Consider the following 15,249-nt stretch of genomic DNA (forward strand, 5'->3'; position numbering starts at 1 on the left):
TTCACATCGCCAACGAATCAGCTCTCTGGTTCGCCTGGTCCTCCAGCATCATTGGTCTAGTGGTAGAATTCGTCGTTGCCATCGACGAGGCCCGTGTTCGATTCACGGATGATGCACTTATCTTTTTGGACTTTTTTTGTATGTGGAACCGAGGACCCATTGTAGCTTGCATCGTTGTGGAGCAAGGAAAATAAGATCACTCAAATGTTGGCAATTGCAAAATTCGATAGAGAAATGTGCAGTCTAAATGTTTGATTGAATATGTAGCGGACCATCATGAACAATACGCCTAATGCCCGAAATCCATGTGTGACCTTAACTCCGAGAAACCAACCCCATTCCATCATAGCATAGCATAAAAAGGCAACACCGCGCCCACGCAGAAAGGAAGACATCACAATTAATCGGGACATCCACTCAGTCCCATTGGCCCTTATCCAACGCACCCAAACCACCACCAGTATGCTTACCCAGCAACTTGGCAATGTTGGATCCCCCACTGCGCTGTTTGATACGGAGCTCCTTCTCACGCTCCCGTTCACGCGCAGCTGTATAAGAGTTGACAGCGCCGCCCTTCTTGGGACCCGAAGCTGCAGCCTTGGAGACACGGTTGGAGGCGCTCGAGCTACTGGAAGATGAGGAGCCAGTCGTAACACGACGCAGAAGTTGAGGAGGGCGGAATCCAATAGGACCCTCTCCACCGCTGCCGCTGTGGAATGCAAGCTTGGAGTTGGCAGAGCCGGAGTTCGTGCCTGTGGCGGAGTTGGAGGATGCTTGTCGGAGGAGGGCAAGGCGGTCGACCACGACTCCGCGCGTGCGGCGTGGGTGGCTGGGTTTGGCGAAGGTATTGTCTGAGTGGGGCTGATCTTCATGACCTTGGACTTCTGCGCCGGGGGTGCCTTCGTCTTCTTGGTCGTGTTCTACCTCATCGAGAGAAGCGTCTTCCTGGAATGAGTCGTATTCGGGGGTTTCAGTGAGGAAGGACAACGTTTCGCGAATCTCTGCTATCGTAGCTGGTTTCTTCGACATTGCGCTAGCGGTGGTGCGACGAAGGCGAGGCGGCGGACGGTTAGTTGCATCTTCAGCTGATGGTTCGAGAGGACGCTTGCGGTTCTGGCCATCGCTCGCTGTATCATTCGACTGTTCTCCCGAAGCAGCGTCCTGCGATGCTTCTCCCTGAGAGCCGTGGTCTTCTTCCTCCAAGAAGTCGATATTGAAGTCATCATCAACTTCGCGATCCTCAACGGCCTTGAAGAATGCGGCCTTCTTGGGATTCTCGGCAATCTCGCCGATTTTCTCGTCTGCAAGGAGAGCGCGGCGCATCTTTGCGAACTCGCGTTGCTTCTCACGGCGACGTGCTAGGTGCTCATCGTCCGAGTCGTCGAGGTCAAAGTCATCATCCGCATTCTTGCGACGACGTAGGGCTCCAGTGGTGATATCTCTCATCAGCTTGGCGACATCTTTTTCGTCGCGGTTGCGATCGTGAACCCTGTAAGAATGTTAGCATATTCTTGTTGTACCAAAACTCTTAACATACGCGTTGAGTGCGGCAAGTTGCTTCTCATCAACCACCTCGCCACTGTTATCATTGATCATTTGGCGATCAATGGCATTTTCTTCACCGTCGCTCTCGTCACTGTTACCCCCAAGGCCTGCATATTCATCTTCGGATTCTTCGGCGGCCTCGTCGACAATTTCTTTCGCCTTGCTGTTATTCTTGTTGTACTGCGGAGCAGGCTTCTTCTTTAGAGCCTTATCCTTCTTCATGACATCGAAGGCATTGGCGCTGATCTCAAAGCCACCCTCATCATCATTCTCGTCGACTTGAGGAAGTTCAGTTGCACGTCCTCGCCGCAACATTTTGCGCTTGCGGTCAGCAATGGGCGACTGGGTTTGACCCACAAGGACTGTGTCGACGGTAGACATGGGCGGGGTACCCCTGAATCTTTTTGCGGGGTCGAATGGTGAGAATACAAAGCCCTCATCCTGGGTAGGGTCGGGCAGCTGGGATTGGGAAAACTCCGAGAACGCATATGGCGCAGGCGACTCTGATACTCTGGTCACACTTTGCGCGTAGCCCTCCATAAAGTCTTTGTCCTGGGGCTGGGGCTGGCTGTCTGGGACAAGGACCTCAGATTCTTCTTTTCGGAGTTGAGGAACAGGCTGACCAGGGTCTGGGAGAGAGAATGGCATAGTGGCAGATTCCGCTTGGGTGCCAGCACCATTGCCATCCAACGTGGAGGCAAATGCCTGGGTAAGACCTAGGGACGTATCGCCTGATGTTCCCATGCCAAGGAAGTTTGGTCGTTCGGCGGACTGCGGGGCATGACTCGAGGCTCTCACAGGCGTTGAAGGTGGTTGTGGTTGGTCTTCGTCTTCGTTATCGCTAACCACTCGAGTTCGTCGCCTCCGTCTCGGAGCAGGCACCTCGTTCTCTGCATCTGAGGGGGCGGCCTCGGCCTCGCTCTCGTCGTCAGCCGAATCATCGTCTTCATCAGCCTCATGCTCAACGAAATCCCCGCCGCCGTTGACGCGCTCGTGTTCTTCTTCTTCGTCTTCTTCGTCATCTACTTCAGCGTCGCGCTCCTGATCAGAGCCGGAGAGCTCGTAATCATCATCCTCTTCTTCGTCATCGTCACCGTTGGCCTTCTTTCCAGCAGCTTTCTCCAGCCGGCGAATTTCGTCTGCCTCTTTGCGTGCTTTGTCAACAAGATTTTCCATGTCATCCTCCATCGCTGCACGCTCCTCAGCTGTTTCAATGACGACTCCCTTAGCCCTGAGCTCTTCAATCCGCTCCCGGCGCTCCTTGGCCGCTTGCTGCCGGGCCCGCCATAATAGATTTGCGGAAAGCTCAGCGGAGTTCATGGAAGCCATTTTCCGGGTAGGAGATGTCAGATGTGCCAATGCCTTGAGCTTGGTCATAGAGGGGTCTTCATGCGACTGTCTCGTAGGCAGATTTTCGAACGCTGCAATACGACGGCACTTGCCAGGGGATGTTACCACCTCAAGATCGCTATCGGAATCGTCAGAGTCCTTCTGATGTGCAGCAACGTCTTGCCTGGAAAGCAGCACGCGGATAGGTGGTTGTGTCAGCGGGCGTGAGACTCTCTTCGATTTGCCATCTTCGGATTTGGGCTCAGGTATAGAGAGCGAGACATCTTGGACTGCAGTGTCCTTGGACAATGCAGGATGCTGGTTTGGCGCCAGTAGGTCTTTCGGGGCAGGCAAATCTTCAGTGTCCGCATCCATATCCACATCAGCTGCTTGAACTTGGGCATTCTCGAAATCTGCGCTCGCCTTGCTGGGATCCAAATGGCCGAGAACCGGAGAGGTATGCGGAGTATCTTTGGTTTTGGCGCGTTCTCCATCAGAGGAGTTTTGCGATCCGACCGCTGACGATGAATTTGCCGCGAGCTGCTCGACCGGGGGATCAGGTTGCATGAAGTTAAATTTGGCGAATAGGCTTTCCTTGGTGATCTTCTTTTTTGTCTTGGCCTGGTGAGCTAGCTGCATGTTACGGCTCATTCGCTGAGTCTCCTGCCTCATCTCATCCAGTGCTTTCTTGCTGGCTTTCCGGGGCTGACGAGCCTTTTGGGAGAGCTTGCTTGCAGTACTCGGATCATCAGCACCGCTTTCCTCGCCCGAGTTTACCTGCGAGCTGAGTTGCTCCATTTGGACCCTTCGGATGGCCTTCTTCCTTTCGGCCTCGGCTTTCTCTCGCTCCTCGCGTTCCTTACGTTTTTGAGCGACAAGAGACAGGAAACGGGCGTTTCCTTTGGGCTTCGTTTCGGCGGCATGTTCGGTGTCTTCGGCGTTTGGGTCGTCGTGCGGTTCGCCCGGAGAGGATACAAAGAGAGGAGAGTCGGCCCTTGAACGGGGAGGGGTTTGGCTTGTTCTGTTGTTGGAGTTTGGGGAGTTGGTTGTGGACTTATGCTTTCTCCTCGGGCCAGCCGTAGGTAGATCGTCGTCATCGCTAGATTCACCAATGGGTGTGGGCTGTGATTCTGTCCGCTGGGGTTTCTCGCCCTGTTCTTTTTCTGATCGGAAGGCCTTTGACACGCGGGAAAATGCTGACTTTTCATCCTCAGGTTCGACTGGTCTAGAATTACCCTGTAAACGTGCAGCCATACGGCCCTTTGGTCGGAAAACTTCATCTGCGCTGTCTGAGTTGTCTTCTGAGTCGTGCAATGGGCGATTCTCGCGTGCATCAGCAGCCGGCACTCCACCACGCCCTAGATCAAGCTTCGAGACAGCAGCTGTTGACTTGGCAATTTGAGCGTCATCCTCCGAATCGCTGTCGAATTGCGCCATCATGGATTTGATCTTCTGGCCGGGCGTAATAATGTTCGGCGAATCGCCCGCAGGCGACGCGGAACGCGTCGATCGCGGTGTGGATGGTGAGGACATGTCGTGACTATTATGGTGACTTATGGTGGATTTTAGGAAGTAATTCTCATGACGATATCAGTCAGTACCTGCAGGCGAGCTTTGAGACTTTCAAAGTCCTGAAGAAGGTGGAGTGAACGCCGGGTTCAAGGGCGCATAGTCTGAACGCGATGCGCGTTCCTCGCGTTGCTAGGCCATACACGTGACCTTATCTTATCACTTGATTTCTCTCAGGACTTTAATTGGCTTTATTGTTACAGGCAACTCTAGAGATAAGTCCAGTAAACCGGCGTTATAACGGACTAATCGAAACATAGCAGTTATTGAATCCAAGTCCCATACCATATAAATCTGGTTTGGAAACCACGGGCGTGGTGACCAGGTCATCACCCTGTCTACATATACAGAGGCATATTGTAATAGCAAGTATATTTTCTCTTTTTAATCTTTTTTTGTGGGGTTTGTATGATTATTTTGGAAATATCTCTTCCGATAGATAAATGCTGCGGTGCTAACATCGGAGTATTGCTCATGCTGCATTCCGGGAATTTCATAATACGAGCTTGATGCTATTTTCTGAACAAACGCCAGATCACCCACGGACTCCTCAAATATCGCCTAGGAAAAAAACAGAAGCAAAAGATACAATCACAATGCGGGCAAGCCTTGAGCCAACCACCACAACGGTTCCTTGAGAAATGTAACTTGTTCGGGGAATCGTGGAATCTCAGAATCAAAGAACTTCCTCACAGGTAGTAAATCGGTTCATCGAACCGAACCACTGGACTGAAGCGTAGGGAAAAAAGAACATTATTAAATGAGACTAAATCTCGATGTCGATGTCCATATCCAGGGCCGCAATGTTCTCATCGTCAGTATTGCGATAACTTATCATGAAGCCATTCTTGGGCTTCTTTGGAGTGACGCGAGAGCCCGGAGTTGCCTTTTGTGCGGGACTGCCATCGGATTTCGCAGGGGTATCTTTCTGGCTGTCCACAGAAGCGGCCTCGGCAGCAGCGGCTTTGTGTACTCCGTTGACATCGTGGTGAGTTTTGGCCACTGTTCGCACACGCATGAAGGGATTTGGGGCAGCCTCTCCGCGTGCCACAGCTTGGGCTGCCTTCTTAGCGGCCTTTCTCTCCTCGAGCTGGGCACGGCGACCGTTCTCGATATTAAGCTTTTGGTTGCGAAGGTTGATCTGGTGGACTCGTTCGGCTTCCGATAGACCCTTGTCGGCCTCTTTCTTGACGAGGCTTGTTCCCCAGGACAGGGCCGGAGTAGCCAGTTTCTGCAGTTCCGCCTCGATCTTCTCGGCCTCCTCAACATTTCCGTTGACCTTGGCGAATTCCAGATTTCTTTCGAGTTCTAGGCGATTAAGCACGTTCTTCTTCTCGTCGAAAGCACCCTGGCGACGGAGCTTCTCGTTCAACTCCTCCCGAGTGAATGTGTGGTTGAGAAGACGGTTAATATCGGCGACCTTCGATTCAACCTTGCTCTTTGTAGCCATCTTGCAATCCTCAACAGCGAGGGTCTGAACATAACGGCGGTACTCGGCCTAGTCGACTGTTAGTTGTGTCCCAAGATCCAAGGAGAAGGAACAAACCTCAGTAAGTGGAGAGTTCGAGAAAGTGACGAACGGGAAGTCTCTGACAGCCTTTCCATGTGCCAACTTGACATACTGATCCGTGACAAATGAGCGACCGTTTTCGCCCTCCAAGGCGTATGGCTTGCCCTGAGAAATTCCTAGAGAAACGTCAGTGCGCGTAAATGAGAAAGGCGGCATAATTCCTTACCAGTAATCAAACCTAGGCGATATTCATTCTGGCCAGTTTCGGGGTGCGGGCCAATACTCAGCCGAGCGTAGCAGCCAATCATAGCATTCTCGAATCCGGGGTAGAAGCAGACTTTGGCAAAGTTATTACGTCCAATTTGAGCGCGGCGAATTTCACGAAGCTCGGCGGGTGGGTCATCCTTGGGAATGGAAGGAGCACGGCCAACACGGTCATCCAATTCAAGATCACTCTCAGCATCAGCATCTTCCTCAGAAATATCTGATCCCACGGAGCGCGAACGCCGACGCGATTTTGTAGGGTCTCGGCGACGGAGTTCATCCCGCTTGCCCTTTTGCTCGCGCTGGCGCTTGTAGGCTTCGATGGCTCCGGACGTTTCTCCGACTTTGCGGCCACCAAGAGTGGTCTTCTGGCGCGAGCTCTTGCGCTGGTTATCATCCAAGCCGGCGGACCCTGCCTTTCGCTTGGCTTTCTTGGCCGCGCGCGCTTCCTCGCGCGATCGAGATGCTAGAAGGCGACGCAGAGCTAGATCCTGGTTGTGGCGATCGACTTGCTGGGCACGTTCGGACAGGGTTTCCTCGCGCTGGATCTCAGGCATAGCCATAATGTCCTTTTTGTCCTGGGCCGAGTAGTATAATTTCTCGTATGGGAAAATGGGGCGATCCTCGTCATTGTCGTCGGAGTTGTCGGCCTCTGACTCGGACTCGGACATGGGGGCAGACTGAAGTGAGTGACGAGAGCCATCGTCAGAGCTGTATAGATTGCCAGGTCAGTAAGGCTCCTCGCTATCAGAATAGAGGGGCAGTCCTCACATTTCACCCTCCGATTCATCTTTCACAGGCTTGCGGGATCGGCGGCTGACCGGTTTGGCAGTTCCTTTGCGACCCATGGGTGCAGGTGAGGTATCTCGCTCTTGGACGTGTGAAGAGGAAGAGTGTGCTGGTGATTTGGGGGGTGGTGAAGTTTCCTCCTCAGAGTCACCCGCCAAAGCGAGCAGCTCAGCATCCAAATCGTCCGCCATTGTGAATATCTCTCAATACAGTTATACCGTCAATAGAACTCAATAAGCAGACAGCCTATTGATATATAGGCATTCAACAGCCCTAGAACAATAGAAGTATTCACGCTCCTATGGACTTCTTCTCTCCTTTACAGGAGTTATTCCAAAAATGGAGAAGTAGGCAAGACTTGCAAAAAGTGGCCAAAAACGTCTGTGCTGAATGAAGTAATGCCCCAAGTCCAACAAACACTCTATACACGGAACGAAGAGAGGAGGTAATGGAGGGTATCGTAAAAAACGTGAAGATGGTCGTCGCAAGTTGGCCTTAGCCGTCAACTTTCATGACGTTCAATGCCAAGCCGATAGTAAGCGCGCGGCAGCGCAAAGGCGGTCTAAGCGACCAATACGCGACCTCTGAGCTTTGTCCCTTGAATTGGCTTCATTTGTAGTCCAAGTTAATTTCTCGATGTTGTCTTCACCTATTCTGCGCAGATGCGCCTTGACACATTGCCGTCATTCTGCTCCAGCAGCAACACCTATTTTTCTCGATTTCCTCGCTCCGTCAACATTTAAGCATGGCCAATGTCGGCAGGCTTCAACAACCGCCGGAACTGCCGGTGGCTCCAAACCTCTATATGTTCTCAGCAAAGAGCAACGGGAATTCATGGACAGCGCTTTGCGAGTGAATCAAGCTGGTGAAATTGCCGCGACGCTGATCTACAAAGCCCAAACGCCTCAGATCGTCCGATCATATCCCCACCTCCGACCCTTGATGAAACACATGTACGACCAGGAAGCTGGGCACCTCAAGACCTTCAATCACCTCATCGCCAAGCATCAGATTCGACCGACCGCCATGTCTCCGGCATGGGAGGTAGCTGCCACCTTTTTGGGTTGGTCGACTGCGGCACTGGGTCGCGAAGCTGCAATGGCGTGCACCGAAGCCGTGGAGACGGAAATTGGATCACACTACAACGATCAAGTAAGAGAGATTCTGTCTTGGGAGGCAGATGCCGAGAGACGGGGGGAGGAGCTGGACGAGGAACTCAAAGAAATGTTGGCCACATTCCGGAGAATTCGCGACGAGGAATTAGAACATCTCGACCATGCCGTAGCCAACGACTCAAAGGAGGCGAAGCCCTACGATCCACTCGTGGATGTCATTCGTTTTGGATGCAGGGCTGCTATCAAGATCAGTGAAAAAGTCTGATTTGGCAATTTGGTGGGAACGCATGTGCCGGGTCTGCGCCGCCATTTATATATTCCGTTCCCATCCAGGGACTCCATGTACTATACCGACTACCCATGTCGACATTGCTAGCTATGTTTTAACATTGTATATTCTAATTTTGGAGTTATGTGCCCGATCCAATCTATAGCTCCCACAGGGTATCAATAAAACAACCGCCCTCTCTAGGCTCATGGTCTCTGACTCTTATCCCGGTGTGTGGCAGCACTGCTCACTCAGAGTCGCTGCGGTTTTGCTCCAAGTATTCCATGAAGTTTTGGGAGAATCTCGTGACCTGCTGGTAGACCTCCTCGAAGCCATTGGCACCGCCATAGTAAGGATCCTTCACCACCTCACCGCCGCCGACGCGCTCGTGCAGTTTTCCACCCTTACCGAAATCGCCAAACAAGCGCACCTCAGCAACCTTCGCCTCAGCCCCGTATGCACCGATCGCAGCATCTACGTGCGACCGCGTACTCTTCGAGCTTGGCTTGGTGTCGGTCTTCCTCTTCAGCGTCGCAATGACCGAGTCGCGCACATCCTCCAGGTCGCGGAGATTGGATTTATCCATAGCGAGCAGGTAGTCGAAGGTGAGGAAGTCTTCCCTTGTCACTTTGCGAGCAGCGTGGTCATAGCCAGTGATTTTGTGGCGGCGGAGGGTGGACATGGTGCGGGAGTCGGGCGGTTCGAGGCTGTGGTAGGCGGCTGTGCCAGCGGAGTCGATCTCACCGATGGAGGGGTGGGTAGCGGCGAGGTTGCGGAACACTCCTTCGGCCATCGGGGAACGACCTAGATAGGATTAGTATCCGTAATGGCGGGGAGAACTAAGCATGATGACGAACAGATGTTTCCCAGGCAGACAAATAGCACGCTGGTGGGGTGCTCATTCGTGTTGGAAGTCATGGTGGGGTAGGGAACACCAAGGAATCTTGGTGTTTTTGAGTGTTCAGGATATGCAGAGCTAGGATGTAAGTGAAAAAGTATACAAGGAAAAGCCTGGGTTGGGTTTGAGGGTGCAAGGCGGGGTTTATCGATAGGCCCTAAGTTGGGGTCTCCACCCGCCCTGAATAGATATCTTCAATGTCGACTTGCATTAGTTACGGGTACGTCGCTACATATGTCGTACATCCGAGAGAAAGCAGGAACATAGCAAAGAACTAAAAGAGGTGCAGATCAATGCGCAGATCCAGGTATTGAAGCCGCGGGTAGATCACTTATAGTAGGAACAGGCAACTGCTTTTTATTTTTTAGTAAGAGACAGTGTGACCTTCAATGACCTCAGATGCTAAAAAAAGAAATGGAGAGAAAAAAAAAAAAAAAAAAAAAAAAGAAAAAAGGAAAAGATGGTTGAGCCACAGATGACAAGCCCATGTGGCTGAGTGCCCAAGTCACGTTGGCCCAGTAACAGATCAACGCACTCCAACAAGTGGAGTTTCTCCCTTCAACCCACGGCTCAATGGTTTCAGGACTTCCAGGGTTCTGTGGTTACTGAAATATCATTGGAGACTTTTTACTCCGAACTGAAGAATCTTTCTCTTTTTTCTATTGTTCCCCTGCATCTTCTATACAACGGCCTAATCAGCGGAAGATATCCAGTAACCCCACAAGGCAGTGCGGAGCTGCACAGACACTTCTGATTCGCCCCATACCGTCATCGTTGCTGGGAAAGGCGTCGTAAACAGAGGGGGCTCAAGTTTGATTCCACATTTTTTTGATTGCTGTTCTTCTTCACCTCGTTGTGTGACAATCCATAATCCCATATACTCTTTCGCCTTGTATCAAATTTCGCTTGCGATCCTCCTTCATATCTGAAACGCCGAGAATCGTCAGTCGAACTAGTGATCGCTCCCGCTGACGCTTAATATTCCACCCGGCGCTCCTGGCGCAATCTCCAACTACCCCCTGCTACAACTTGGGGCGGAATAATTTCGCTGAACACGATCCTAAGGCTCCTACATTATGGCCTACAATCGTGTGGATGCCGGTCAGTGCTTCTCTTGGCCTTATTGCGGCCCTCCCTTCCTCTCTTTCTCTTTCTTTTAATGTTGCTCGCGCATCTCCCCCACTCTGAAACTCCCCGAAATCAGTGCTGGTCATTAATTTAATGGTCTCAATACGATCCGCGCCGTCGAGTTGTTGCCATTCGAGCATTCATTGAGGAATCTCCAACGTCTCAAAACTAACAATGTCGCGAACAGACCCATTCGGGGACGACCATACCTCCCCCATGTTGAATCCCTCCCATCTTACTGGATACAGCAATCGCACTCCTTCCCCTGGGCGACCACTGGAACATGGCTACCAGCTCTCCGACAACCCATATGGGCCCCAGCCGCATCTCCCCATGCCATCCAGTGATCGCTTGGCCGACCAACCTACTGTGAGTATTACGAGATAAGAGGGAAATGTGCTGTGAATCGAAACTGACAATATGCCCGGAAAACAGTATTCGGTCGAACACGTCGATAACTCTTATGGCCATCATGACGCATACGACGCACACCGTCCCTATCCTGGTCACGAGTATTCGATTGACCCTGAAGCCCATCACGACGCCTACTACACCCAGCCATACCAGCCTACACTCACCCCACATGATGATTACGACCTAGGTCAGTACCCGGAGGGAGGACACACCCCCTTTGAAGTTGACCAGCCCATGCTGCAAACGGGCGAAAACCCCTTCGGGCCGGACCCGTATACTGAGTTCACGGATGAACCGCGCCCGACGCCCAGCCCAGCGCCTATTCGCCGTTGGAAGACGGTGAAAGAAGTTCAACTTTTCAACGGCAACCTCGTCCTCGATTGCCCCATCGCGCCGAGACTGCTCAGCCAAGTACCCCACGCAGAACCACCAGGTCGCGATGAATTCACACACATGCGATATTCGGCAGCGACCTGCGATCCGGCTGATTTCTTCGAAGAGCGGTTTACCCTCCGTCAGAAGCTTTTCGCAAAGCCTCGCAACACCGAACTCTTTATCGCTGTAACCATGTACAATGAAGATGACTTCCTCTTCGCGCGCACCATGTCGGGTGTGTTCAAGAACATCGATCACATGTGTTCGCGCACCAGCAGCAAAACGTGGGGCAAGGATTCGTGGAAGAAGATTGTAGTCTGTATTATTAGCGACGGTCGTGCTAAGATCAACGCTCGGACACGTGCTGTGCTGGCGGGTTTGGGTGTTTACCAGGACGGAATTGCGAAACAGCAAGTCAACGGCAAGGACGTCACGGCGCATATCTACGAGTACACCACTCAAATCGGGTTGGAGGTGAAGGGCACTCAAGTACATCTCAAGCCTCGATCTGGGCCTCCTGTGCAGCTGATTTTCTGTTTGAAAGAGAAGAATCAGAAGAAAATCAATTCTCATAGATGGTTCTTCCAAGCCTTCGGTCGTGTGTTGGATCCCAACATCTGTGTCCTCTTGGACGCGGGTACCAAACCTGGCAGGGACTCGATCTATCACCTCTGGAAGGCCTTCGATGTCGAGCCCATGTGCGGTGGTGCATGTGGTGAGATCAAGGTTATGTTGTCCCACGGCAAGAAACTGTTGAACCCGCTCGTGGCTGGTCAAAACTTCGAGTATAAGCTCAGCAACATTCTCGATAAACCGCTTGAGTCTTCATTCGGTTTCATTACTGTGCTGCCTGGTGCGTTCTCCGCCTACCGTTATGTCGCACTCCAAAACGACAAGAACGGTCAAGGTCCGCTAGAGCGGTACTTCCTAGGGGAGAAGATGCACGGTGCCAATGCCGGTATATTCACAGCCAACATGTATTTGGCTGAGGATCGAATCCTGTGTTTCGAGATTGTTTCCAAGCGGAAGTGCCGATGGCTCCTTCAGTACGTTAAGTCGTCGACTGGTGAAACCGATGTGCCTGATCAGATGGCCGAGTTTATTCTCCAGCGTCGTCGTTGGCTGAATGGCAGTTTCTTTGCTGCAGTTTACGCCATTACCCACTTCTACCAGATCTTCCGCAGCGACCACACCTTCATTCGCAAGTTCATGTTGATGATTGAATTCGTCTATCAGACAATTGCGATGATTTTCGCGTGGTTCGGAATTGTACGACTCTCCCCCATCCACCGTTCTGTTTTGTCTATGCTAACACCTCGTGCAGGGTAACTTCTTCTTGGTTTTCCACATCCTGACAACGTACTTGGGCGCAGATGATCTACTGGGTACCGCTGGTAAGGTTTTAGGCATTGTCTTTGAATGGCTATACCTGGCGACTCTCGTTACCTGTTTCGTTTTGGCCCTCGGTAATCGACCCGGCGGATCCAATAAGTTCTACATGACTATGGTCTATTTCTGGATCGTGATCATGATATACCTTGCATTCGCTGCCATCTTCGTCACGGTCAAATCAATCCAAAAACAGGTGGACTCGAACAGCTTTACGGCCAGCCAACTAATCACCAATGACACGTTCTTCTCAATCATCGTCTCCCTTGGATCGACCTATGTCATGTGGTTCCTCGCCTCCTTCATCTTCCTAGACCCATGGCACATGTTCACATGCGTAAGTAGTTCAGTGCATCTAATTTTGCCGAGTCCTCTAACACCCCCCAGTTCATTCAATACATATTGCTCACGCCAACCTACATCAACGTCCTCAACATCTACGCCTTCTGCAACACCCACGATATCACATGGGGTACGAAGGGAGATGACAAGGCCGAGAAACTGCCCTCCGCGCACCTGAAACCCGGTGGCAAGGTCGACGTCAACATCCCGCAAGACGACGGTGATCTGAACGCGCAGTACGAGGCGGAACTTGAGAAGTTCGCCATGAAGCCCCCCAAGGAGATCACAGTTGTTCCCGAGGAAGAAAAGCAAGCCGACTACTACAAGGGATTCCGCAGTGCTGTCGTGCTCGCCTGGGTATTCTGCAACTTTGCTCTTGGAGCCGTTGTCCTGAGCGCTGCCGGATTAGAAACTTTCAACGACTCATCCAAAACCAGTGCTGAAGATGAGGAGACCAAACGCTCCATGATCTACATGAAGGTTGTTCTGTGGAGCGTTGCTGGTTTGTCGATATTCAAGTTTGTCGGTGCGATGTGGTATTTGGTTGTTCGTATGGTGAGTTAACTTTCCTGCGCTAAGGCTGGCGATAGCGTACTAATATTCGTATTACAGTTCCGCGGCGTTTGATTCAATGAACTTTAAGCATGACGATTGTTTTGACGCCGTGCAATGCTATGTTTTCATATATCCCTTTGATTTTGTCTGGATTTGGATTGGGTTACAATACCACGGCGGGCCCGGTCTGGTACGCAAATGGAAATGGAAATGTAATGTATTTGATGACTTCCCGGCGATATGCTTTTCATTTGATATGCGGAATGATATGATATCGTGATTCATCTGGGTTTGGTCTTTTCTTTTTATTCTTCGATTTGGTGCATCCTTTGCATGTTTGCCTTTGCATTTGTATACTTGGGCTCATGGTCTTCGTGTTTTTTATGGTTGGGAATCTGTGTACTCTATCTGCAAATATGGAGGAGTATTGATTATTCTACAGACTTTGTGCCTGTTAAAAAAGGCAGTGTGCGTGTAGATGAATCTCGGATATCACAGGATCTGGGCAGAGTCAAGGTTCAGTTATGCGAGGTTCCAAGCACTGAGTATCAAAGGCTATACATAGAAAATGCCCTTTCACGGATTATGCCTTTCTTGGCCCTTTTCTGATGCCTACCAAGAAGACTGGGAAGGGGCAGAAAATGTCTATATAATTAGACTACTAAAATGACTACCTGAGAAGACCACCAGGGATATCACAGCCGTGTACGCGACTATTCTTGTAGCGAATACTTCTTTTAGCGGCCGGATTTCCACATCGCTCCATAGAGTCTCTAGCGTGCACCGAATATACTGACACCTATAAACCAGCACCAACTCCTAATCCAAATCCAGTCAACTTCAAGAAGCCTGGTCCTTAGAATGCACACATAATGCAATCCCACCAAGCACAAGCCCCATCCCCAACCACGTCTCCTTCGCAATCACCTTGCGATCAACATACCACTCCCCAAGAACAGTAAACAAGAACGCACTGGAATTCGCAAGCGGCACAGTCAAAGAGAGTTCTACAACAATCAGTTAGCCTCACATCTCAGACACACAATATCATAAACCAAGAAAGCCAAGAAAGCCAAGAAATGCCACCTACCATGCTTCCCAACAAGCAAAAAGAACCAAATACTACCCGTCAGATTGATAACCAAGGGAACCGAATACGCAGGCGTCCGAAGCAGATTCACAATCGTCCAGAAAACAGAAACAACCTTCGTCCGCAGCCACGACTGTTTCACAGGCGCACCACGTCTCCACGCCGGCGTGGGTAGATCGTCTTGGTCCTCATCTGCGGCTTCCCTATCTCCCTCAGTATCCCGACTCCAACCACTCGGTCCAGTAATCCCACTATCCAGGCCCGTATCTGCATCTGCGGTCTTCGGTTTCCGGGTCAGATCACTGCGACTCGTACTCCGTCTCCGCACACCATCTTCTTCCCGAGAGAGCAATTCCTGTTCCTCGCCCGCGTCTGTAAAGCCGGTTTGCGGTGAAGAATCTTGTGAGCGCCCTCTTCTAAGTCCTGGCGAGTCTGATTCGTTTGCTTGTTTCTCTTGGCGGGCGTTGAAGTCTGCTGCTGCGCGGCGGATAAAGGGGGTTGTGAAGCCCCATGCGACGCCGACGAGTAGGAAGGAGAGTACGTAGTTGAAGACGGAGGGCGCAGGTTCGGCGGGGATTCCGGCGTCGGGGTCCATGTTTCTATTTGGGATATGGGAGGCTGTTGGACGATTGGTTGGTTCGGTACGCGGTGTCACTGCGGCCCTGACGT

At 51.5% G+C, this 15,249-nt stretch overlaps 6 protein-coding genes across 6 annotated transcripts; 2 read left to right on the plus strand and 4 right to left on the minus strand.

Annotated features, from left to right (window-relative positions):
• Positions 1–417: 417 nt before the first annotated feature.
• Positions 418–4,407, minus strand: N7525_008934 (uncharacterized protein; the record flags this gene model as incomplete). Its single annotated transcript, XM_002562996.1, has 2 exons — positions 418–1,489; positions 1,538–4,407. The coding sequence occupies 2 exons, from the start codon at positions 4,405–4,407 to the stop codon at positions 418–420; spliced, it is 3,942 nt and encodes a 1,313-aa protein (XP_002563042.1).
• Positions 4,408–5,209: 802 nt separating this feature from the next.
• On the minus strand, positions 5,210–7,197 carry N7525_008935 (RNA polymerase-associated protein; the record flags this gene model as incomplete). Its single annotated transcript, XM_002562997.2, has 4 exons — positions 5,210–5,941; positions 5,990–6,129; positions 6,180–6,928; positions 6,989–7,197. The coding sequence occupies 4 exons, from the start codon at positions 7,195–7,197 to the stop codon at positions 5,210–5,212; spliced, it is 1,830 nt and encodes a 609-aa protein (XP_002563043.1).
• Positions 7,198–7,642: 445 nt separating this feature from the next.
• N7525_008936 (demethoxyubiquinone hydroxylase family protein) lies at positions 7,643–8,386 on the plus strand (the record flags this gene model as incomplete). Its single annotated transcript, XM_002562998.2, has 1 exon — positions 7,643–8,386. The coding sequence occupies one exon, from the start codon at positions 7,643–7,645 to the stop codon at positions 8,384–8,386; it is 744 nt and encodes a 247-aa protein (XP_002563044.2).
• A 250-nt stretch (positions 8,387–8,636) lies between these two features.
• Positions 8,637–9,307, minus strand: ltpA (tyrosine protein phosphatase LTP1; the record flags this gene model as incomplete). Its single annotated transcript, XM_061214552.1, has 2 exons — positions 8,637–9,193; positions 9,247–9,307. 2 exons carry the CDS (start codon positions 9,305–9,307, stop codon positions 8,637–8,639), a joined length of 618 nt encoding a protein of 205 aa, XP_061068983.1.
• A 1,282-nt stretch (positions 9,308–10,589) lies between these two features.
• Positions 10,590–13,562, plus strand: chsA (chitin synthase I; the record flags this gene model as incomplete). The annotated part of the gene is made up of 5 exons (XM_002563000.1): positions 10,590–10,784; positions 10,851–12,473; positions 12,529–12,930; positions 12,981–13,490; positions 13,548–13,562. 5 exons carry the CDS (start codon positions 10,590–10,592, stop codon positions 13,560–13,562), a joined length of 2,745 nt encoding a protein of 914 aa, XP_002563046.1.
• A 768-nt stretch (positions 13,563–14,330) lies between these two features.
• N7525_008939 (uncharacterized protein) lies at positions 14,331–15,175 on the minus strand (the record flags this gene model as incomplete). Its single annotated transcript, XM_002563001.1, has 2 exons — positions 14,331–14,497; positions 14,581–15,175. 2 exons carry the CDS (start codon positions 15,173–15,175, stop codon positions 14,331–14,333), a joined length of 762 nt encoding a protein of 253 aa, XP_002563047.1.
• Positions 15,176–15,249: the final 74 nt, after the last annotated feature.

Source organism: Penicillium rubens (assembly GCF_028828025.1).
Source record: "Penicillium rubens strain IBT 27055 chromosome Unknown utg000003l_segment0_segment0, whole genome shotgun sequence".
In the NCBI taxonomy this organism is placed as follows: domain Eukaryota; kingdom Fungi; phylum Ascomycota; class Eurotiomycetes; order Eurotiales; family Aspergillaceae; genus Penicillium; species Penicillium rubens.